General features: G+C 36.4%; 1 protein-coding gene across 2 annotated transcripts in view; it reads left to right on the forward strand.

Moving 5' to 3' along the window:
* KBTBD3 (kelch repeat and BTB domain containing 3) overlaps positions 1 to 14,549 on the forward strand; it is a 34,925-nt gene extending 20,376 nt beyond the window's left edge. For both annotated transcript variants that reach the window (XM_058545309.1, XM_058545308.1), the window contains 2 exons: positions 6,902 to 7,146; positions 11,302 to 14,549. In XM_058545309.1, the coding sequence (XP_058401292.1) occupies positions 6,926 to 7,146; positions 11,302 to 12,904 (1,824 nt within the window). In that variant the 5' untranslated portion in view covers positions 6,902 to 6,925 and the 3' untranslated portion in view covers positions 12,905 to 14,549. The remainder of the gene's footprint in view (positions 1 to 6,901; positions 7,147 to 11,301) is intronic.
* The last annotated feature ends 11,819 nt before the right edge of the window (positions 14,550 to 26,368 follow it).

Genomic DNA, 26,368 nt, shown 5'->3' on the forward strand with positions numbered 1-26,368 from the left:
ATTGATGAGACTGTCCTTTCCCCATTGTATGTTCTTGGCTCCTTTGTCATAAATTAATTGTCCATATATGTGTGGGTTTATTTCTGGCCTCTCAGTTCTATTCCATTGACGGGTGTTTGCTTTTGTGCCAATACCATACTGTTTTGATTACTGTAGCTTTGTAGCATTGTTTGAAATCAGGGAGCATGTTACCTCCAACTTGGTTCTTCTTTCTCAACATTGATTTGGCTATTCGGGATCTTTGGTGGTTCCATAGAAATTTTAGGATTATTTGTTCTAGTTCTTTGGAAAATGCCATTGAAATTTCAATAGGGATTGCATTGACTCTGTAGCTTGCTTTAGATAGTATAGACATTTTGACAATATTAATTCTTCCAGTGAGCATGGAATATCTTTCCATTTACTGTCATGTGCCACATAACGACATTTTGGTCAACAACGGACTGCATGTATGACAGTGATCCCATAAGATTAATATCATATAGCCTAAGTGTGTAGTAGGCCACACCATCTAGGTTTGTCTAACTACTCTAGGGGAGGAAGAAATTTTCCTCTGCCCTTCTAGGTTCTTCTGGCTGGTCTAAGAATTAAGTTGACATGAGACAGATTAACAGGAGAAAAACAAATAAAAGTTTAATAACATGTACACGTGGGACAAATAGAGGAAAACTGAGTAACTCGCCAAAATAGCTGAAGCCCTCACCTTAAATACCATCCTCAGCTAAAGACAAAAGAAGAGGTTGGGGGTGGGGAGAGTCAGGGACTTCACAAGGAAGGCAAGCAATTCACAGTTAGGTGAAAAGGAGAAAACGTTTGGAAAACAAGTTTGGCCACACAGAAACAGAAGAACACAGAGGGGAGCCCAACAAACACCTTTTCTAGGCTCCTGCCTGACTACCATCTAGTTCATTTTATGCTAAAGGTGATAGCTGGCTTCCTGAGACAGGTTTTTTAATTTGAAATCTTTTAGGCAGTTAAAGGGGAAAAAACAAGAAAACTTTCTGAAGCTTTTGTTTCTTAAAAATAATCAGCCTAAAATAATCCTCATGTTAAAGAGACACATTTTGATGTGGCGAATTTTGTTCCCTTTAGTATACTCTATGATGTTTGCACAACGACAAAATCACCTAAGGACACACTGCTCAGAATGTGTCCTGGTCGTTAAGCGATGCGTAACTGTATGTGTGTTCTTTCTTCCTTCTTAATAGTCCAAGATTGCTTCTTTTATTATTAAATTTCTGGTAAGAGAACTTCCTTATCTACTTTTTTAGAATAAGTCTGCTTGTGACAAATTCTCATTTCCCCCTCATCTCAGAATGTTTGATTTCCCCTTCATTCCTAAAAGGTGGTTGAGGACTGGGGATAAGGTGGGTAAAGCTGAAGTGATGAATAGGGACTGGCACATGCAAAGTCTTGCATACCATGCAGGGTGGCTTGGGTTTCATTCTAGAGTTAATGAGGCATATTTAGAAGGATTTTAGGTAGGAGAGGCATCATATCATTGGATTTACATTTTAGAAAGATCACTCTGCTAGGAATGCAACAGTGAGTAACAAAGATTTGGCTCCTATTCTCATGGAGCTTATCTAATGGGGCAGATATGCATGTTCATACTATCAATTAAAAAAATCCAAACCTTTTAAATTAATATCACTACATGTGTATATATATACAATTTACACGTAATTATTTATGCATAATATATATATATAAATAATGTGGAACTTGTGATGAATTAAGTCAATTATTGAAGCCCATAGTTCATGGATAAGAAGTGAATCCAATGATATGTGTATATAGTAATTTTTATTTGTATAAATAGTAATTTAAGTGAAACAACTTAATTAGAAATTTTCAAGTATCAAATGAATACAATAGCTTTATGCACAGGTATTCATTTTTGTAAAGTGGTTAAAAGTTAAAGCCTGCCATGTTTACTCTTATATAGAATGGCTTAGCAGAGAAGTTGAAATTTTCTATTTTCTTAACTTGGTTTGAGTAAAATTCTATTCATAGACTTTAGTTAATCATAACAATTACAAGTGCTATCAAAGATAAAGGGTGCTGGAAAATGTATGAAATGGGGACTCAATCCACATGATAACTAGAGCCATTGAAATTGATAAAAATCAATCAGAGAAAATAAGAAGAATTAGTAGAGAAAAGGGCCAAGGATAGAACACCAAGGATAACTAACCTAAAGTGATAAGCAGTTTAGTTGAAGAATTCTTTATGCAGCACCTGCTACATACCAGGTGCTGGTTGTAGATGAATTGAAAATATAGTGGAAAATACAATTTGTGGAACACACAAGGTGAGGAAGTTCTATAGCTGAGGAAAAACTCACAAAGAACAGTGAGAGAAATGGTTGAAAATTAGGAGAGGTGGTGGAAACCAAGGGAAGAGAATTTTAGGTAGGAAGTAGTTACCTATATCATCAAAAACTGAGGAGAAGTTAGGTAAGGTAAGGACTGAAGTCATTGATGATTCAGGGGTGAGGTAGGGAGAGGTCAGATTACAGTGGTTTTAAGAGGGAATAATGGGGGCTGGCCCGGTGGCATAGTGGTTAAGTTCATTCCACTTTGGGGGCCAGGGTTCTCGGGTTCAGATCCTGGGTGCAGACCATCACACTGCTTGTCAAGCCATGCTTTGGTGGCATCCCATATAAAGTAGAGGAACATGGGCATTGATGTTAGCCCAGAGCCAATCTTCCTCAGCAAAAAGAGGAGGAATGGCAACAAATGTTATCTCAGGGCTAATCTTCTTCACCAAAAAAAAAAAAAGGAATAATAGACACAATTTGTATTATTTATTTATTTATTTATTTTAAAGTTCAGGGGCCGGCCTCATGGCTTAGCGGTTAAGAACGCGCGCTCCGCTGCTGGCGGCCCGGGTTTGGATCCCGGGCGCGCACCGACGCACTGCTTCTCCAGCCATGCTGAGGCCGCGTCCCACATACAGCAACTAGAAGGACGTGCAACTATGACATACAACTATCTACTGGGGCTTTGAGGGAAAAATAAATAAATAAATATAATTATAAAAAAAATAAAAATAAAGATAAAGTTCAGTGAGATTGGGACTAGAGGAGCATGTTGATTCCAGGAAACTTTTTTTGTTTTAGATGGGAAAAACTTAAGCATGCCTATACAATGAGGAGAAAGGGAAGGTATGGAGGGAAATTTTGGTAATGGTTACAACAATCTAAATTCAGCACCTACATCCATATCACAAAGCAAATCTTTTTGGACCTTTAAACCAATAAATCAGAACAGTACTCAAATGCACAGCAGTAACTCATGCCTGTCTGTGTAATGTAGATGCCTGTTTACCTGATCTGTGTCCCTTTATGTGTAGTATAAATAACCTCTGGCTAGTCCCTTTAAATATTCCTTTCCATCATCATGGAATCAATAAGAGAGGCTGGCTCAAGTCTCCACCAATTCTCCCTCTTCTTTCCATTGATCCTGACACTCCAGATATAACTGCTTTACAATGATAGCTCTGGTATTCAACTTTTCTCTTAAGCACTAGGAATTATTAGACAGCTGCTGCTTCTGCCTCTCCCCCACCTCCTGATAATTATAAACTTTTTGATTAATGTCATTTAAGTGATTTCCTTGCCCTTTTTATTAAATTTCTAATAGAAAATAAGTACTAACTTTCACTTAGCACATTTTATATGCTAAATTATGTATTCTTTTTAATATTCTCAACAACACAACTAGATAGGTATAGTTTATCCCCATTTTACAGATGCTGAAAAAGACAATCAGAGATTAGAAGTTACATGCCTCAGATATATCCCAAGCAAATTACTGAACCACCATTGAAACTCAAATCTATCTGATTCTAAAGCCCTGCTCTTTCTTCCATTTCACATTACATCATACCCTTGTGAAGATATATGATTTTTTAAACAAGCCAATATTTCAAATCTATATATTTTATAGTTTTTAGAAAAGGAGGAAAGAACATGCATAATTTTAAAAACAATCTTACAAGAGAGTTAAGAGAAGTATGCCTTGTGAGGTGAAGAATTACTGCTGAGACATTGGCCATATATAATTATCTTTACACCCCACTCTAACTTGGAATATTCTTTTTCCATCCTAGGTAATATGTCATGAACATTCTGAAGTAAAGATTTGCACTGTTGTGGTGATTAATTTAATATGTCAACCTGACTGGGCCACAGGGTGCCCAGACATTTGTCAAACATTATTCTGTGTGTGTCTGTGAGGGTGTTTCTGGATGAGATTAACATTTGAGGAGGTAGACTGAGTAAAGCAGATTTCCCTCCCCAATGTGGGTGTGCCTCATCTAATCAATTGTATACCTGAATTGAACAAAAAGGCTGAGTAAGAGGGAACTCCTAGTGCCTGACTGTTTGAGCTGAGACATCAGTCCTTTCCTGCTTTCAGACTTGAATTGAAAAATTAGCTCTTCCTGAGTTTCAGGCCTGCTGGCTTTCAGACTGGAACTTATACCATCAGCTGTCCTGGTTCTCGGGCCTTTGGCTTCAGACTGGAACTACACCATCGCCTCTTCTTGGTATCCAACTCAGCAACTGCAGATTTTGAGACCTCCATAATTGTATAAGCCAATTCTTTATAATAAATCTCTTTATATAATATATAGACTTCCCATCTATATAATATATCCTAAATATCTAAGTATACATATATACCTTATTGGTCCAATGGTTCTATTTCTCTAGAGAACTCTAATACAATTGTTTTCTGCCTTTTCGTCAGAACTGGCCCTAAGCCTGTCATTATTTCTCATCCTGCATGACATCTGCTCTCATTCTTAACATATCTCCCTGCTAACAGCTACTCAGAACACTGCTCACAAAACTACTGCAAGTAACTTATTTTTCCAGTAATACTGCCAATTACATCCTATTACTCCTCCCTGCACATGCAGACACACACATACACGGACATGCACACTGTTCTTCACACAGTACATCAGCTATCTAATGGAACTTTATGTTATGATGAAATGCTCTATATTTGTGCTGTACAATACGATAGCTACCAGGCACACGTATTGTCTGGGTTCTCCAGAGAAACAGAACCAACTGGAGAAAAAGAGAGAGAGATTGATTGATTGATTGATTGATTGGTTGATTTACTATAAGGAGTTGGTTTATGTGATTATGGAAGCTGAGAAGTCTCACGATCTGCAGTCAGCAAGCTGGAAACCCGGGAGAGTGGATAATATAGTTCCACTCCTAGTCCAAAGGCAGGAGAAGACCAATGTCCCAACTCAAAGACAGTCAGGCAGAGACGAAGAATTCTTTCTTACTCAGCCTTTTATTCTATTCAGACCTTCAGCGGGTTGGATGAGTCCCGCTCACATTACAGAGGGCAATCTGCTTTACCCAGTCCACCAATTCAAATGCTGATCTCATCCAGAACCACTCTCACAGACACACCAAGAAATAATGTTTAGCCAATCTGGGTACCCCATGGCCCAGTCTAGTTGATACATAAAATTAACCATCACACTGCCTATGGCTACTGACCTCTTGGAATATGGCTAGAGCAACCAAAGAACTAAATTTTTAATTTTATTTAATTTTAAGTAATTTAAATTTAAATAACTAAACATGGTTCATGGTTACTGTATTGGACAACACAGCAGTAGATTGTCTCAGTCCTAGAAGGGAGCTTTGATTGATGCTGTAGGACCATTCAGACTACTTCTCTGGTGTCTGATTTCTACCTGGTCATCTTAGAAGATCCCTTTTTGGAGAACCAAGCCAAAAAGTCTAACTATCCTGAAACTGCCATGCTATGAGGAAGTATAAGCTAGCCAACATGAAGAGAGACAGGGCATCATCTGTTCAGCCATTCCATTTGAAGTATCAGAAATGTGAATGAAGAAACCATATTGGACCTCTAACCCAGTCAGGTCTTGAGATTTCAGCTACAGCTGCCATCTGACTCTAGCCGTGGGAAAGGCCCCAAGTGAGAAGCTCCAGCTAAACCCACAGAACCATGAGAGATAATAATAAATTGTTGTCTGAAGCCACTGAGTTTTGACGTGATTTGCAAAGCAGTAGATAACCAGAACAGAAATATGCTAAGGAATCAAGATTCCCTCTTTCTCTGGCTCCTCTAGTTCCCAGTCTCCTTTTACTTTCTGTTGCCCACTTCCTTGCTTTTGGTGGTACAAACTTTTATGCTTGGAGCCAAATTTGCAGTTTGGGAAAGTCACAATTGTCTGACCTTAAAATATCTTTGATTTCTGACTTCATGTTTAAAACGCCTTTCTTCCTGCTTTTTTCCTTCCTGCTGTTTTCCTTCCTGCTTTCAAATAGACCAGTTTGAATCAATGCTTACCATTTTCTTCCTTACTAAAGGCTGTAACTACAGTAGTTAATACAGTCTAGCGCTCTGATCTTTTTCAATCAATTCTCTTGTAAAGGCTAACCTCAGAAGGCATATACCTATGCTTCAAAATCAGTATTTTAACATCTGCTTTGCTACCAGAAGAAAATGGATGAGAGGGGAGAGGGATGTGTTGGGTATATACCCAAATGATAACTACTGTATAAATATTACCTCTTATGTGTAACAATAAGACTGGTCATGTACTGAGATCCTAAATAAGCTATTTATACAACTTATAAATTTTGCTATCTAACACAATTATATAGCCTTGAATATTATCCCTTAATAATATACTTTTTATCCCAGTGAGCTCAACACTTATGAAAATTAAAAGGAATTTATTATTAAATATGAAAACAAATGTTTAGAACAAAGTTTACTATCTTATAATTGTTCTTTGTGAGCATTTTTGTGTAATTGACAATAAGAGGGCAAATGTTTGAGTCTGAAAATTTCATTAGGACTCTACTGCATCAGTGATTTTTTTTTCATTCCAGTTCTAAGAACAGGTGGAATTGGCTATGGATAATTCATATGATTTCAATCGACGAAACTCATGTAATGGAATTCCATCTGAGAAGAAAAACAACTTCCTTGTGTCAGAAGATCATGGACAGAAAGTCTTAAGTGTACTGCAGAATTTTAGAGAACAAAATGTCTTTTATGATTTCAAAATAATCATGAAAGATGAAATAATCCCATGTCATCGTTGTGTGTTAGCAGCATGCAGTGACTTTTTCAGGTACTTTTCCTTGTCTATCTATGCCTCATATTTTATGATACGGATAATTATGTTATTTTTCTATAACTATACTCAATTTTTCCCCCACAGGAGCATGCAGCACTAATTTTTAGTTCTTAAAAAAAGCTAATAAGAAGCTAAGAGTAACTAATGATTTTGAGTATGAAAATTTAAGACTACCTTTTTTAAAGCTCAGGTCTTCCCAGGACAGCATTTCCCAGAGTCCTATGGAACATTAGTCCCTTGAAATTTTCTGGTAAAAAAAAAAATTGTTTTGATCTGGGGTCAGTTCTGTTTGGGGGATCCCTTTACTGTATCATTTAGAAAAGAGAAAAGGACAGGTTGATCAAAAATGGAAGCAAAGTTCAAAGAAAATGAAGAATCTGAGAGGAAAATAAATTTCAGTCATGTATTGTATCCATGGATTATCTGGGGGAGAGGGACTCTAACCCAGACATTTCAAGATTTCTCCTCTCTTTGGCAAAGATATTCCTGTAGTAGGGAAATATCTCCAGAAGCCTTTCTGGAGAGCACCAAACTTGTTCTGATTCCAAACAACCATCCGAATATAATTTGGTTCCCCATTTAGATCATCCTGCAGGGAATGTCCTAGTCATGACACAGTAAGAATCTATGCGATGACAGTGGGTTTCTGATTCTGCAGGGTTACACATCAGATGCCTGACCTTAGTACTGTAGTAACTGTTATCAAGGTCATATCATCCTGTGAGGCCTCTTGGTCTACAGACACACAGGCCTGTCTTGGTGACATCCTGGTCTTCAGCCCTCTTAGTCATACTGCAATAAACTTAAATCCTAATTGCAGTATTTTGCATTATGTTCAATTTTGGAAGCAATTTTTATCTGAAGTAAAAAGGGTTTCAATCTCCAATAAATAAATGATAAAGTAAGATTTAAGACATAGAAACACCTAGGTTCAAGTTGACTTATACTGGTTTTAATCCTAAGTTTAACTCCTGTTTTACTACCAACGTCTAATGAGACCTTACTCTTAATGCCTTCTAGAGTAAATCTTATAGACTGTACTTCATTCAGCAAAACTTTATTGATATTTACTACTTGCTAAACACTGTTCCTGTAAGGTTCTTGCTTTGAATTTGGGAACAATGGCTCAGTGTTGCATCATGGTTTACTGGGGACAGGGAGGTGACAACAGTCTTGAACTAGCTGTTGGCCTAACTAGACTGTATGTCTTCATCCATTCTTTTCACTTCTTCTCTCAGGTCACCTAAGTTCTTCTTCTTCCAACTCCACTGGGGCCCTAACTCTTCTTATGCTCTGCCAGAATCAGGTTACACCAGTTTCTTCCCACCTCTCTTCTACTCCAGCTTTTCTTCCAAGTGACTCTTTTCTGCTCCCTTATCCTTCATGTCACCTCTTCATCGCAGGAAGCTGTATAGTATAATGGTTAAGTTCTTGGCATCTTAATACATGTGCCCTAAATCTAAGTCCCAGCTCCACCACTTATTAGACATGTGACCTTAGGCAAGTTACTTAACCTCTTCAGGCCTCAGTTTCCTTATTTGTAAAAAATTAAGATGATAAAAATAGAACCTAACTCATAGAGTCATTATGACGGTTAAATGAAATAACGTATATGTAATGGCTAGGACTGTGCCTACTTCATTCAATTAATTTTGTTAATTACTATTATTATTATTTCCAAATCTAATCAAAATGGACATAATCTGGTATGAACACACAGCCTGATTTCCCTGTAATGTTTTCATGTTAAAAAAATAAGACGTTCATGTAAGCATTTGAATTGGCAGTCTTCTACTCTTCATATTGAAGTTATTTATTAATTAAATGTATCTGCACATATTTTTGTCCATAGTATTTTGTTCAGCTTACTCCTAGCTTTCTATGGATCGGCTTTAAATTTTTTAAATAACTGTTAGAACAGTATATTTTTAAAAGTTTCCACCTGTTTTGAAGTAACACAAATGACAGTTTCATAATGACCTAGATCCTATATAATATGTTGTATTTTACTGAGTACACAGTTCACATAAAAATATGTATAAATGTAGATGGAAATTCTATAATTTACACTTTTGTATGATAAGGCCACTAATTCATATAAGTGCTATGATCAAACTGACTGGAGTATTGGGAGGAAAAGTATAAAATAAAAATAGCAGAAAAGTACACAATGTATGATAAATGCCCTTCACAATGCTTTTGGAAAATGAAAATTGTTATTGAGATGTAAAATTATTGGAGAGAAGATTGAAAAGGAATCACACATATTGTGTAACCACTTTATGATAACATGGTAAATCTGAGAGGGATGTTAATGGGTACTTTAAAGATGAGTAGGATGAAGTATAGAAATATGATCTTACACGTATCTTCTCAAACATAATGTGGAAGCTGATGGTAAATTAAAAACACATAAAATCTGATAGAAAACATTTGTTTTCTTAAAATAATAACAATAACAGTTAATGCTTTGCATCAATTAACTCATTTGTTCCTCTCACAACTCAGTGAAATAGGTACTACCAATATCCCTGTTTGCAGATGAAGAATTTAAAGCACAATAAAGTCACCTCCCCAAAGTCACACAGCTAATAAGTGGCAGAGGCTAGTTACCCACACAGGCAGTGGGTTCTAGAGGCCATGCTCTTAATATTACCCTAAACTGACTATAGGTGTCTTAATAACCTAATATAATTATTAGTACAGGTTAATATTTCTAAGTTGATATACATTATTGAAACACCCTGCATAATGTGTGACATATATATAATTTTGTAACTATCTGTATTTGTTTTTGTATTAAGAAGTATTGAGTAGCCTAGTGGGAAGGTACTATGTCATCCTTCCTTTTCCTAAGGGGTAGTCTGTATTTGGAGGGCCCTTATATAATTCAGTTCGCTCCTAAACAGTTCCCTTGCTCCTTAAACAGCTTTAGTTATCTTCTAGAGTAGACTCTAATTAAATTGCTTTCCGCCTGGAGTACTTGGGCACCTAGGGGCACTGCTCACAAAGGCATCCTGGACCGTACTGCACAAATACAAAGCAGTATTAAACCAGATCCAAAACCAGTTGATCTTCAGTCTTAGTGAATGCTCAACTGGCATTCCTTGGTTCTTTATTGTAGCTCTTTCTACTTTAATCTTAATCTCCATTTGCTGTTCCATTGACGACTACCATAATGGGTTTGTTTAAAGCGTAAAAATGAATGACTCTGGATATGAAGTTAATATAAGAATGGATAGCAATATTGTTCTGACCAAAACCAGTAGTAAAATACATCTTAGTCTCCTGCCCAAGCATTTCCAAATAATTTATATTTTTGCTGAAACTAAGCCAAAAAAGTTCTCAATTCCTTAGATTCTATCAACTTTACCATGTAGGGATAAATTAGAACTTATGAAGAACTTTCAAGCTGGTCTAATTATTCAAATCTGGGGACCCATCTTCATCTCTCAGTGGCTATTTCTATGAAAACTTATTTTTAGCCTTTAGCTTGGTGTGGTACACTGTTGTTGTTTAGTTTTATGAAATCATTCCCTTTTTCCTCAAGTACTGTATGAAATGTGTCTTTTTAGATGTGTATTTAAGTTTATGTTATTTGGTGGATTTCCCCACACAGGCAGATTCATTGGATATATCTGATATCTCACTGTATTCCATCTTTCATGTTTCACTACTGCCAAAATGAAAATTAGTTTGAAAGAGACTTTTAAATCCTAAACCCAAAAGCATTATATATTTTAAGTAATTTTAGTTAGTACCTGCACAGTTAATATTAAGAAACCCATAAATAAAGAAATTCTGCCATTAGAGAGATTTTACCCTAATTTTGTGAATAATATATAAAAACATGAAATCAGTATATAAAATTTGAATCTTTTTATAGTCTTCTTTGGATTAGTTAATGTAGCTTAACTATAATGTATATATTTTGCAACATGGGAGTTATGTAATACATATGTTTAACAGATAAATAGTATCGTGTATAACTATTCTAGATATTAAAATAATTTATTAGGATACTTTAAAAATATATTTCGTAAATATAGGAAGGAATAAGATAAGGAAACTTCTTTAAGATAATATTGAAATTGTTATGGAATAAACTATTCCTGTTTACTTGTTGTTCTGTGTTCTTTATTTTTGCAGGGCTATGTTTGAAGTGAACATGAAAGAAAGAGATGGTGGAAGTGTTACCATTACTAATTTGTCCTCCAAAGCAGTTAAAGCGTTTCTTGATTATGCCTATACTGGAAAAACAAAGATAACAGATGATAATGTGGAAATGTTCTTCCAGTTGGCATCGTTTCTCCAAGTTTCCTTCCTATCCAAGGCCTGCAGTGACTTTTTAATAAAAAGTATTAATCTTGTCAATTGTTTACAGTTATTATCTATATCAGATAGCTATGGCTCTACTCGTTTGTTTAATCATGCATTATACTTTGTACAACATCACTTTTATTTAGTATTTAAATCCAGTGATTTCTTAGAGATGAACTTTGGAGTACTGCAAAAATGTCTGGAATCAGATGAATTAAATGTTCCTGAAGAAGAAACCGTGCTGAAAGTTGTCCTTAGTTGGACTAAACATAACTTAGAATCAAGGCAAAAGCATCTGCCTCATTTGATTAAAAAAGTAAGATTACATCAATTATCTGAGGAGACACTTCAAGACTGTCTGCTCAGTGAAGAGTGTTTACTCAAAAGCACAGACTGTTTTGACATAATCATGGATGCAGTTAAGCGTGTGCAAGGTTCTGGTGGACTTTTCCCTGATGCTCGACCATCCACAACTGAAAAATATATATTTGTTCACAAAACTGAGGAAAATGGAGAAAGTCAATATACATTTTGCTATAATATTAAAACTGATTCATGGAAGGTACTGTCACAATCACACCTGATTGACTTGCCAGGATCTAGTCTGTCTAGTTATGGAGAGAAAATATTCTTGACAGGTGGTTGCAAAGGGACATGTTGTAGAACCGTTAGGCTCCATATCGCAGAGTCCTATCATGATGCCACTGATCAAACCTGGTGCTACTGTCCAGTCAAAAATGATTTCTTCTTGGTATCGACTATGAAAACACCAAGAACCATGCATACATCAGTTATGGCTCTCAATAGATTATTTGTCATAGGTGGAAAGACTAGAGGATCTCAGGACATTAGAAGTCTCTTAGATGTTGAATCTTACAACCCTCTTTCCAAAGAATGGATATCTGTTAGCCCATTACCCAGAGGCATATACTATCCTGAAGCAAGTGCATGCCAAAACGTAATTTATGTCCTTGGATCAGAAGTAGAGATTACAGATGCCTTTAACCCATCACTTGATTGCTTTTTTAAATACAATGCTACGACTGATCAGTGGTCTGAACTAGTAGCAGAGTTTGGGCAGTTTTTTCATGCAACGCTAATTAAAGCTGTCCCAGTAAACTGCACACTGTATATATGTGACCTTTCCACCTATAAGGTTTATAGTTTTTGTCCAGATACTTGTGTTTGGAAGGGTGAAGGATCTTTTGAATGTGCAGGCTTTAATGCAGGTGCAGTTGGAATTGAAGATAAAATTTATATATTAGGTGGTGATTATGCACCAGATGAAATCACAGATGAAGTGCAGGTCTACCACAGCAGCAGGTCTGAGTGGGAAGAAGTTGCACCCATGCCAAGAGCCTTAACTGAATTTTACTGCCAGGTGATTCAGTTTAACAAATACAGGGACCCATGGTTTTCTAATCATTTCTAAAACTAGTGGGTGCTTAGACATTCTAACGCTATTCCAGTTCTAGAAACCTACAGGAAATATGTCAACCTTAATAGTTGATAAAAAGGTCTTCACATCTTAATAAAATAAAACGTTCCTTCTATTAGAGAATTACTATGAATGTACACCGTATATGAATTAGCAGTTCCCAGAAACTTAAAATACAAAATACGTTTTACCAAAAATTATATTGAATATAATTTAATCTTAGAGATCCAGAATATTTAGTATTTCATATGTAAATAAAACCCATAGGCTTTGATGTTTTGATTTTTAAAGTACTATATCCATGAAAGGCTAATGAAAACAAAGTTCACAGATTTATACTATTTAGATGGGAGAGATCTCTTTAGGTAATAAAAATGAATTATTTACACTATATTATATGAAGTGAAAAGTAAATTAGAAAAAGGTGAGAATCCTACCTTGTTACTACAGGTATAAGTGTTGTTGAACTTCTATTCTTTCTGATCATTGGTTAGCTTCTTTTAAGCCTTCTTTTTCTTTCACTGTTTTTTTGGTCAGAAGTTTTTCTAAAATGCAATGTATTACCCCAGCCTTTTAAATTGTACAGTAAACATGGCTTAACTATTTTTACTCTTCATTAAGAACATAATGTACCATGTTATAATGCCATAATGCCATCAGCAGTTACTGAAATGCTTCTGAAATTGCTGATTCCATTAGTTCTCAGTGTTGGTTGGTTTGAATTTCTAGCAGTATCATATTTTTATTTTCTAACTCAAGCTCAGTAAATTAACATTCTTGATTAAATTAGTAGTTCTATGTTAACACCTGATCTAAGTTTATCTTAACATGAAACCCATTGAATGATGTTCTTGGATTCTGTGATGATAGTCCTAAAATCCTTTTTCTGTTATCATTGCCAGGTTTCAACATAATTGAGGATGTAGAAAATCTGACCTCTAGATAAGTAGATCATTATTGTTGCATTTCCTAACCTCTTAAATGTCCAAATTTGAGTTACAATAAGAAATTTCAGGGTTTAAATTAGTACCATGTCAGTTTTCTGTGATGATATATACCAACTGTAAAGCACTGTGTGTTGGTTTACTACTTCAGTAAATTATTCATAGTGAATTATTTTCTAAATTCAAAAAAATGCTTGGGCTTTTGGTATACATAGTAGTATTCACAACCTGCATTTGTTTAAATGTTTAATCATCTTTAACCCAAACAGTGGAAGAGTATCAATTATCCTTGTTCTCAGGATGATTCTGCCTTGCAAGAGGGTATGTTTCTTTAATTGGTTTAAAAGATATAAGCATTTTAGGTTTTAAGACCCCTGCTTTACATCTCAGGTAATGTATAGATTGGATTTCTCTAGAATCAAATGTAGTTTCCCACACTCTGCAAATATTAATCTGTTGTAACTGTACATATTTTTTAGAAGTGTGTTCCTGTAAGTATGGAAATATACTTAAATGAAGGTCCTTTTATTTTACCATATAAATTTATGCAATCATATGTTTCAAATATATTTTTCAAAATACAATAGGATAATAGACTACATTATCATGCAATTCCAAAATCAGGGACTGTCCCTAATCAGATGACAGTTACATAAAAAGTATTCTGTAGACCTGGTGGCCTTCCTCCCTACCTACTTTAGTTGCCTCTGCCTTTTCCTCTGTATGTGTGTGTGTGTGTGTGTGTGTGTGTGTAAGAAAAAAAGAAAATTCAATAGAGGCTTTTGTGTGTGTGTGTGGCTTTGAAAACAAATTATTTGAGAAAGACCATAACACAGTGGGTGACCTATATGTGGATTTACTGAACGGTTAATTTAAGCATATATAAATAATTAAAGTATGTTTAAAATAAGTACTGTTTTAATCACTAACTCTAGGAATTGTTAATCTCTTCTAGAAAGAAGAAACTAAAACAAAATGGAATCCCTTCCTGATCTTGTTTCATTATCAAATCATCTTTATTTCCACCATTCTTGTCATTGGCCATTGATTTATGTTTCTAGAAATATCCTTGTTATCAAGGCCTAGGTTTGCATTTGATTCAAGACGCTTTCTAATGCACAAGGTTTTCTGCCTTAGTTTCTACAATTGCTGCAGGTTACTTGTTAATCATTTTCACTTATTGCCATCTCTTTACATCTGCACCTGAGTGCTCTTCATCAATTACAACTGCAAGAAAAGTACTCTGTCTAATCATAAAGCCCCAAACTCTTCCTTTATGTGTTCTCTTTCCTGGGCACTGTAGCAATCTGTGCTGGGCTTGGCTTCATTAATAATTGATCTTGTTCTCTTTCATTTTGCATCTTGTAAAGTTAGCACTTTCATTTGATGTGTCTGCCTTATCAAAAAATGGTACGTGTGTTCAAATGGTATGTGTCTTCAAGGAACCCAGCCACATACGCACATGGTCAATGACTAAACTGTTTATATCGTTCTGATTGCTCCGATCACTGTGGCTTCACCGTCCAAGAACCATGTATATCATTCTGGCCTCACCCTCCGTTCTGGATCTCTGACATGCAAATCTCAGTGATCTCTCAAGTTTATTCTCACTACCCCCCAAAGGAGCTATTTTCCCTGTCTGTAAGATTAGGGGAGGAAATAACATCCCTTTATCTAGGGCCTCTTCTCTTAGTCTTTTTTTTTCTTTAAAAGTCTACTTTCCTTTCATTATCATCCATTCAGCTAATACTGCAGTGTAAGAGATAAAATATTTCTACTCATTATCCAGATTGCTGTCATTCATGTGGAAAATTCTTTTTAACATTTCTAAATCCTTTATCATTTGTCTTGCTCCACTACATTTGGATTATTCACGCAAAAAAATTATATTTAATGTCTTTTGAAATTGATAAGTATATAGCACTATTAAATATAAAAAAGATTAAATTCAACATTTATATGAGATCAATTCCAGTTAGTGGGCATTCTAGAGTGATCTTCAAACTTGATTTAAAACGTGGAGCACTTTTGTTCATCTATTGCCTATGCAACTAAGCAGTATGAAGAATATTTGCCTAATCAAAATTAACTACATTCCCATAACACTCAACTCTGGTATGGGGAGGGAAAGAGGTCTCTATCATAGCAGTATTAGTTACATACTACCCTTGGAAGCTAGAATATTATTTGAGAGCAACTACATGCTGCAACATGATTCCATTTTTCCCAGATACTAAGAAGAGCAATTGCATATGTGTTCAGTGTACCTGGCTCAAGGTACATGATTTGAAAATCAGTCAACTATAAAGGGAAACATCTGTTTACATTTTGAGAATTGGAAGCAGTGATTATAATGTAATGATTAAATACATTGTTGAATACATAGTGTTACTTTTAGATCATCATTCTCAGTTCAATTGGGTCCAATGTTTGGAAACTCTTCTCCTCTTATATTTAGAATTGAATGTGTAAGACTCAAAAATGTCTTCCAATGGACAGCTCTGGAGGGTAACCTAAAAACAAAAGCTGGAATTTGTAGGGAAGCAGATTTCTGTTCAACATAAGAAACAACTTTACTCCAAGTTATAAAGCCATACTTGAGAATAAGGCTAGTTATCAAAGACTGCGCAGTGTAGCATATGATTAGCCCAATAAATTCCTACACAGGAGTGGACAACCAAAGATTTCTACATTGTGTTTACACATTTGCATTTTAATTGTTTTCTGACATAGGACTAATTGCTTCCTTCTCCAATTTATTTAGCATTTTAGGCATTCTGGGTAACTTGATTTCAATGATTCTGTATACTCAAGATTTCAATAGGACTAGAGTTTTAAAACTACATCATTTTTAGGAGCATTCTTATTGAAGAAAATTTGTTTTGTTTTTTTTTTTAATTACTCAGGAAAAAGTCTGTAAATGGTGCTGGCATTTATAGTGAGCTACTAATAGAGATTTTTTTCTTCTGTCTACCATAGGTGCACATTTGTTTTATAGTAAATAGAAACTGAAAGAGCAGTACCTAAAATTTTTTCCTGAATTGTTGATTTCCCTGAATTGTTGATTTTGCTATATGGCTAAATGTAGTGATTCTAGTTAAAGATTATGTGATTTGAAAGAATATCTTTATACAGAATCTTAATAACTTAGATGTTTATAAATAAATTATATTTGATGACACTATGATGCTTAATCAAATTTAATATCTAAATAGGAAATTTAATCACAGGATGATACTATTACATACTTATCAAAAGATAACTCTTCTAAATCATAAACTCATATTCAAACTTGAAAATAACCTTAGAATCGAATATAGCTTCCAACCTGGTATAGAAAACCCCTATAAATTCTAAAACACCCTTGACAGATGATTTTTTTTTTCACTTTCTAATTCAGTGCTTTCAGGGGTAAAGAGCTCACTGCCTCCATTTTTGAACAGTTCTATTAGAAATTTCTTCCTAACATTGAAAGCAACTCTGCCTCCCTGGAATAACTTCCAGCCTTTGATCTTAAGTTGTCCCCACAAGTGTTTGAAACAGTAGTATGTGTCTCATTCCTCTAAAATCAAGGCTTTATTTTCCTTCTTATTCAAATGCTCAGCATTTTAAAACCTGCCACAATAGGGGTTACATTCCTTGTCCTTTACAGTTGCCTCAGAGAATCTATCCTAGCTCTGCTGCCTTTTTGGTGGTCTGAGCCGGACCGGCATTGCAGAATCTCAATTTCACACATGGGTCTTGCCTCGCTGATGATTCCAGTGTACTGGATAATTCAGGCATCTCGCTCCCTTAATCAGCTCTCTAGCTCTTATAAATCCAATTTGGGCTACAGCCTTGCTGTGTCTCTCTCCTTCTACCCCCATCAATATAATCACAAACTCATATTTTCTGGAAGAGGAATTTAAAGCCAAATTTTAATAAATTTTTCAATCATTTGTCATTGCATATGGTTTTCAGGATTTTGAAAACACTTCTAAAAAAGACCCCAGAAAGTATGCAAAAAATAGAAACCAAAGCAGTCACATCCTTGGTGGTTAATGTGAAGACAATTTGCTCACAAATCAATACAGACCAGCCTTATGGTAATAACAATGTAAATGTGGAGATTCATCTGTGCTGTTAGTCCAGTTGGATAAAGCATGATATTTTATAAAACAAGGCCATTATCAAATAGCTCTATGAGTCAAGTAGCTTTATTCATTTCATTAACTTTGAAAACATTCCCAACTGTCTAACTAGCTCAACAAATTATGCTATTGGTTCCAAGGGTAACAAGGTTGCTGGAATAACTAAGAGTGCAGTTCTCTGAGTATCACATTGTGGTGTAAATATTCCTTTACAGGTCTGTCTTCCTCATGTAATTGGAAGCTCTTAGGAATAAGGACATATCTTCATCATTTCTGGACCTAGCAATTAGCACAGTGCCTGCATATTATAAGGCATCCAATAAACTGATATTCTATTGAGCCAATATGTGAAGCAAAATATATTTATTATACTTATATGGTTACTGAATGGGTTTGATATAACTGTACATTTTGCAACTTATTTTCCTGTACAAAGGAAATTATTTTGATTGATATTACAATTTAACATTTTAAAATGCTACCACATTGTACCTTAGTTAACAATATATGTATTAATTCTTTTTGTAATATTTGATATCTTTCTCATTTTCAAAGTCTCTGAGAAAATTGTTTTAGCTACTTTATGTAACTTCAGCTTTTGTTAGCATATGGAAGAGTTAATGATGAAGCATTTTTTATTTGAGAGTGAAATTGCATTATACAGTGCACTGCCCGTCTTTGGAGAATATGTATAGTTGATTGTATAATTGTATAGTATATGTATAGTTGGTTCTTGGAAGTGAAATTATAGATTCAAAGTCATTTATCCACTGAATTTTTTAGTGCTTAGGAATAATTTGTTCTCAGTGAATTTTAATTATACTATCTAATTCTGTGTTTCCTTTCAAAGGCAATAATGGATAAGACAATGACTGCAAGTTTCGTTAGTAGATATGCAACCCCCATTTCTCCTACGAGAGCATAATAGCTTTAGTGACCTTTTTTCCCTGTAGTGCTCAAAGCTATTTGCATTGCATATACAAGTAAGGTACTTCATTTCCCTATTAGTGGAATGTGGGCTTTTGCCATATGCTATGAGAAATAAAATCAGCATTTTTGCGGGTCCGTATTAACCATATTAACCATATTAACATATAGTAAAACATTTCAATTCTATAAAATAATTATTAATTTATAAAAATGTATCTCAGAAAAGAATACATATTCTGTCTGTATTCACTGTTATTAGAAATAAAAGAGGTAGATAAAAGTGGATGCTAAGGCTCTCATTTTCTTGCCTCCTTTCCTAATGCCCCGAGTGGCTCTGATGAATCTCAGAACTACTGAGAGTGTGGTGGTGGAGGTGGGGGGATTGTCAGAAGGGACTTCTATAGCTGTGATGACATGTCCTGAAATATAAACTTCAAAGTGGACATCCTGGTCTGAAATAATAGAATACCAGCTAGTCTTCAGATGAGTCATAGGTGAGGCGAGACCTCTAGGCCCTGACTGAGCTAAGAAAGAACAGATCAAATGTCCACCAGCCACAAATGACAGCAGAAGCTAGCTGAATGTACAGGGCAGACACTGGCCAACCTATCTCACTGGACACCAAGCCTATAAGGACCAGCCAGCTGCTAGGGTATAAACCTTCCTACCTCATACACCCAAATGCTCGTGGGGTGGAGCTAGTGATGTCAGAGAATAATGGTACCATGAAAAGACTTTAAGTGTTTACATTGGACAGATACTTGGTTAATTCCAGTTCCTGTCATTTTTCCTCTTTCTGGACTGGCCTATTTGCTATCACGTTTCTGCTTTTCCTATGTGATAAGCTGTGATTTACTAAATGACCTTGGCTCCCAAGTCCCTCTTCTAGACTACTGCCTGGGTTGAAACAGAGTTCCTCCTTGGAAACCCAACCGTGGAAAAGTCAACTCTGCCCCTATCCCACACGAGTGCATAAGGCCAGTTACCCCCTCTGAATTTCTGAGGAGCACTGGTGCTCACCCGTTAATCTTTGGTCCAAATTTATTGCTCCAGACTTCTTCTCTTATTACCTCCAATTCTCCAGGTGCCTCCAGCTTTCTGCAGTTCTCTTTGCCCTCAAACATTGACTCATCCCCTTCTCTTTAATCCCCCTAGACAGACGCTTTTAACAAAGTTTATTAAAAGGATATTGTTAGAATTGGCCTGCCACCAGGTTTTTGGTGATGCTCCCCGAAATTGAAGGTCTCCTTCCTCCGTCAACATTTTAATACTCACAGGCCCCCAGTGACGCTCTCCTCTTAAGTCCTTAAACGGAATGGTTAACCACCTCAGTCTGACGCATTGGCATTTGAAGTTCTTTCCCTAAATTCTGAATTTGCCCCTTTCCCCTCACTACAGGAGAAAAAAAAGAGAGAAGCCCCTCAATGACAAAATTTAATCTCCATATTTACAAGAAGTAAATTGCAAAGAGCATTTAAACTAGCAGTTTGTCCCCCTTCCAATCACTAAGAGCTCCTTAATATTTTGAGAGAGACTCATGCATTTACAATGTTACAAAATATGTTTTGTCAAAAACTATTTGTAGCAATTTAGCCAGCATACAGAATTTAATTGAATTATATGTATATTTTCCAGAGAAAATAATCCTAAAAAAATGATACACTTTCCACTAGGAATATAATGTTTATAAGATAATGTTAATAAAATGTTTTGAGGTTTTTGAAACTACAAAATATTGAATTTTTAGGCAATGTGGCACTAGACTAATCTACCTAATGAACATTAATTAAAACTACAGACTATATTTTTAAATATAGTCTTTTTATATAACTTTTTTATATAACTTTTATATAACCCATGTTTCCAACATAAAGTTTCTTTGCACTTATTAAATTTTGCAATTTTAGGGGCCGGCCCCGTGGCTTAGCAGTTAAGTTCGTGCACTCCGCTACTGGCATCCCGGGTTCGGATCCCAGGCGTGTACCGACGCACCGCTTGTCCGGCCATGCTGAGGCGGCGTCCCACATACAGCAACTAGAAGGATGTGCAACTATGACATACAACTATCTACTGGGGCTTTGCAGAGAAAAAGGGGGAAAAAAAAATTAGGAAGATTGGCAATAGATGTTAGCTTAGGGCTGATCTTCCTCAAAAAAAAAAAAAAAATTGCAATTTTAAAGCCTTCCATAAAGCTTAATGAGACTAAACCTAAGATAGCAAACTTAATAATCATGGAAAACTTAAGAAATTTTTGAGTGCTATCTTAAAATAGAATTTAGGCATAAATATTAAACATATCATCCTAGTATTGATAGCGTTAGATTCTACTGCACCTGATAAATATGTTTGCATTTCTTCCAAGTTCAGGGCTTATTTAACCTGATTTTGCTCTAGTGGTAATTAGTGAGTCTTCCACAGGAAGTTAATTACCCTTCCCTAACCCTGACCAAAATGTGTGCTGGAAAATGAGTTGAAATTTTTTAATCAAGAAAAGCCTTTCCCTGTGGGCTTTTCAGATTTAAAAACCCAATTAGCCTTAATATTTTCCTTTTAGAGATTAACCACGCTTTTATGTTATGAAACATTAATTGGAATTCAAACTATTTATAGCTCTTTTTTGAACAACCTTTTAACAAATCAGTAAATTTTTTGTTTCTTTTACAAATAGTATTCACCTTGGATCTATTCCAGAAGGAGTAAAAATATCACCACAGTATTCTTCCATTTAAACTACAGTTCACACTTCTCTTACAAGCACAAATTAATATACACTCTTGTTTCTAAGAATTTTTACAAAGAAAAGTATTCAATAGTTTAAAATAAAGTATCTAAATTTCTTCCATTGATAAGTGAAATATTGATGCTCTAACCAGTAATTGCTGTAAGGGTATATCTACCAGGAATGTACAGTGTCAGACAGTGTTCCTCAAACTTGCTTCAAAAAAACAAATCATCTGGGATCCCCATTAGAAATATCAAATTCTGGACCCCATTCTTGGAGATTTTGATTTTGTAAGTTCTAGCTTCGAGTCATGGGAACTCATATTTTTAAAAAGCCCTGCAAATAAATAATTCTTATCTGTGAGGAAGTCAGGGAACATACTGGGGTAGAGGTTGAGAACCCAGCTCTGAAGTCACACAGGCTTGGGTTTGAATCTCAATTCCACCATAGAGTGTGGTTTATAAGCTTGAGCAAGTTACTTAAACATTCTGTGCCCAGTTTCTTTATTGGCAAAATTGGGATAATAGTTGTACCTACCACAAAATGTTGTTGTGAGAATCAAATGAAATAATCCACGTGACATCCTTGGCACAGTACGTGGCGATGGGAAATGTTCAATAAATGTTTCTGTCTCCTTCCTCTCTTTTTTCTTCTTTGATTTCAGCGGAAGCCATCTTCTCCTAACTCTCCAAAATGCTACCACAGTCTTTCATTCTACAATTAGAGATAAAATTTTAAATTCGAAAAGTATCCAATTCTACCTTGGCAAGGGGAATTGATGGGACAAAGTAAAACTTTGCCTGTGCACAGTTTAGTTTTGACTTGGCCCTAAACATTCCCTCTTAGGCTCAACCTTAAGTTTCTAATCTATCAATTTATTCATTCAACAACCATTTCTTGAGCTTCTAATGTGTGTCATTGCTATACTAGGCTTGAGGGTATAATAGCAAGAAAATCAGATATTCCCTGTTCTCCTTGAACTCACTGAGTATCCTGCTGCTTCTGTGAGTCTCTCCAGATTTGATTTTGCCTGATCTCTATTGCTAACACTTTTGATTTGGCCCCATTTTTGTTTTCCACTCACTCTTACTAAGGCCTTAGGCCTTAATAAATTCCTTGGCTTCCACATCTGCCCTGCTCAGATGAGAATTCTCTTTTGCTTCTTGACTCACAGCTCTCAGCTTCAACCGTGGCTCCTGTGGCTGAAGCCAGAGAGAGAATGAAGCCAGACCTCCTGCTCACCCAGAGCAGAGAGCTCAGACCACCAGATCACAGAACTCTAGAATGATCATAAAATGGGAGAGAGCTCTTAGCAGTATACAAGGAATTTCAAATCTATTGAATATTTTATTTTCACAAACTGCAATGCAGAAGAATGGGTAAACCTTGGAATGAACAAAATTCAAAAATTTTTTTCTTAATAATCTCCTACCCTGGTATATGTATCCAGCCCTGTATAAGGTGTCATGTTGGCAAACTCTTATATATCATGCAGAGTACTACTTTAATATATTTTCACCCGGTAAATTGAGCGAGATTACCATTTCTCATCTATTCCCCAGGCATACATCCTCATTAAAATAACACAGACTTAACAAAATATGCAGAGGTCAGTTTATTGATATTTGGAAATACAAAATGAGGGTGGTCAGTCATGAAAAATTCCACTTACGTATAATGATCCCCCTCATTAACAATTTAAGAGCCCTCCTCAATCCTGCAAATGTAATTAACGCAGCATCAGGGGAGTAAAAGAAAGCAGAGGCAGGTAGTATAAATTCCATGTGACCGGGAATATCAAGGGACTCTATACAACGCAGAGTCAGGAACTCAGTAGAGAGGGGAGGGCTGAAGGATAGAAACCAGTCATTCTGCAAGAGAAGTTAGGTCAGCAACTGCTGTTAACTGTCATTCCTGAGCCCTCTCTGCTCAGCCAACATCTCCGGCCTTAAGTGGGCTACACTTAGCTATGGCCAGGAGTTATGACAATCTATGTCTTTAAGAAAAAAAAAAAAAAGACGGGACGGTATCTTCTGGGAAGTAGGAGGGATCCAGATTTACAGGTTCTATTGAGTCCAAAGAAGAGACAGTCAAATCCAGAGGCTGCGGCCCAGACTTCCCTGTTATAATCTTCCATTGTATCATAGTGATCTCTCTGAGCAGGGCTAAGAAGCCTGCACATGAAGACCCTGATGCTTAGTAAATGAAAATAGTTTCCTCTTGCACATTCTACTTCGAGCACCTTAATTTCTTAAGTTGGGGCCCAGATGCAGTCAACATTTCTATAGAATAACAGTATCATAGTTTAAAGTATCACCTGGGAAAAGCCAGCTGGCTACCCCAGACAGGTCCTCATAGAATGGCAGGACCTTGTTGCCACCATGTCTATATCAGTTATTGCTACATAATAAATTACCTCAAATTTAATGGCTTAAAACAATCTTATTGCTCCTGATTTTGTAGGTCAGGAATTTGGGCAGGGCTCAGCAGGGACAGCTTGTCTTCATTCCACAGGTTGTTGGCTGGAGAGATTCAACTAGGGCTGGAGCCTCACCCATCTGGCGCCTTGGTGCTGGCAGTCAGTGAGGTGCCTCAATTCTTTTCTATGTGGCCTCTTTCCTCTAGGACCTCACTGTCCAATAGGGTAAGCACTATCCACATGTGACTATTGACATCAAAAATTATATTAATCAAAATTTTTAAAAATTAAAAATTTCACCTCTCAGTCACAAGTCACATTTCAAGTACTCAATAGTCACACATGGCTAGTGGCTGCCACATTGTACAATGTGGAGTATTTCCACCATAGCAGAAATTTCTGTTGGAAAGCACTGCTCTAGGGCCTTTCTCTCCATGTGGCCTCTCTCTGGCAGGATAGCCTGGACTTCTGTCCATGGTGCCTGGCTTCTCTCTGACTGACAGCAGAGCCACAAGGCCTCAAGACCTGGCCTTGGAAGTCCCAGACACCACTTCTACACTCTATTGGTCAATGCAATTCACAAAACAGCACGGATTCAAGGGTGGGAAATAGACTCCATAGCAAATAGCAAAGTCACATTGTAAAGGGTACAGAAACAGAAATTCATTGAGTGCCATTTTTAACAAATTACCACCATATCAAATTCAACTATGAGTTCTCTCTAGGAAGTAAGTACTCACATCAGAATCTGGCCTCTTTTCAGCCTTGTCTCTCTTTACTTTCTATCTTGCATTCTATGCACTATCCTTGTTTGGCAGCCATATCACCTCAAACCTCTCCCTCTATATCCTCTCTCTCTCCCTTACCGCTGCAAGGTAAAATTAAGTTGTAAGGTAAAAACTGCTTAAATTCCATTGTTAAACTTTATGATCACTCCCATGCTTACATGCTCAAATCCTTTGCCCCTCTTTTGCTTTGTTATACTTACTTTGCAAAATCAAAACAGAAGTGATCTGAGGAGAACTTCTAAAAATTCCCACCAGCAACCAAACTACCCACCTACCAGCATCTTTATCTATATATTCTGCCTTCTCCCTTTTCACAATAGATGAACTATTCTTGTGTCCATGCCCACCTGTGAGTAGATCACATTCCCTCTTGCTTCAGCAGTTCTTCATGCTTTCTCCTTCAGCATCCGTTGCCCCATCTTTATGGACCATTCCCAACAGCATACAAATGTTGATTCCACGTACCTTCCAGAAACTGCCTCATTTCTCTGCATGCATCCATTTCTTATCTGTCTTCTCTCAGGCTTTTAGCAATCATTTCACCAAAATGGCTTTTGTCAAGACCACCACCACCTCTTGATACTTCTTTTACCTGACCTATCAGCAGCTTTTTACCCAGTTCATCACTCCCTCCTCTTTGATATACTTTCCTCATGGGCTTCTAGAACTTCACTTGCTTCTGGTTTTCCTTCTGCCTCACTCCATCTCAGTCTCCTATGCTTGTTCCTTCTCTTCTCCCTGAGCTCCTAATGTTAGCGTCCCAGGGATCAGCTCTTAAAATCTTCTCCATCTACACTGACTCCCTGGGTGATCTCATCCAAAGTCAAGGGCTTAAATACCATCCATTTGCTGATGATTCCCAAATGTACAGTTCTAATTCACACCTCTTCTGAAGTTCATATATCAAAATTCCTACATATTATCTCCTGTTTGATATCTAATAGACATAAAAAAAATTAAGATTTCCAAAGCTAAACTAATATACCCACTTATAACCCAGACACTCAGTAATGGTATCTCTATCCTTCCAGTTCCTTGGCCCAAAGGTTTTGTACACATCTTCAACTTTTCTTGCTCATACCCTATGTCCAATCCATCAGGAATTCCTATAGGATCCCTCTTTGGAAAATAACCAGAATCACCACTACCTCCACCTCCACCTGGGCCACCATCATCTCTTATATGGATTAGTGTAACAGTCTCTTGACTAGTCTCTCTGCTTCCACTTACACCCCTACAGTCTGTTCTCAACACAACAGCCAGAGTGATACCATTAACATACATGTAGGTCAGATCATTTCACTCTTCTGCTCAAAAGCTTTCTATGGCTTTAAACCTATCTAAGAAAACCAAAGCCCTTGCAGTGGACCCATTCCCTCTCATCTCTCTGATCTCCTCTCTTACTACTCTCCCATTTACTCTCTTAGCACAGGCAGTTCCTGCTAAGGGCTTTTACACTGGCTGCTTTCTTTGCTTGGAATCTTCTTCCCCCAGCTATCTGCATGGCTAAATCCCTCCCATCTTC

Source organism: Diceros bicornis, chromosome 7, assembly GCF_020826845.1.
Source record: "Diceros bicornis minor isolate mBicDic1 chromosome 7, mDicBic1.mat.cur, whole genome shotgun sequence".
In the NCBI taxonomy this organism is placed as follows: domain Eukaryota; kingdom Metazoa; phylum Chordata; class Mammalia; order Perissodactyla; family Rhinocerotidae; genus Diceros; species Diceros bicornis.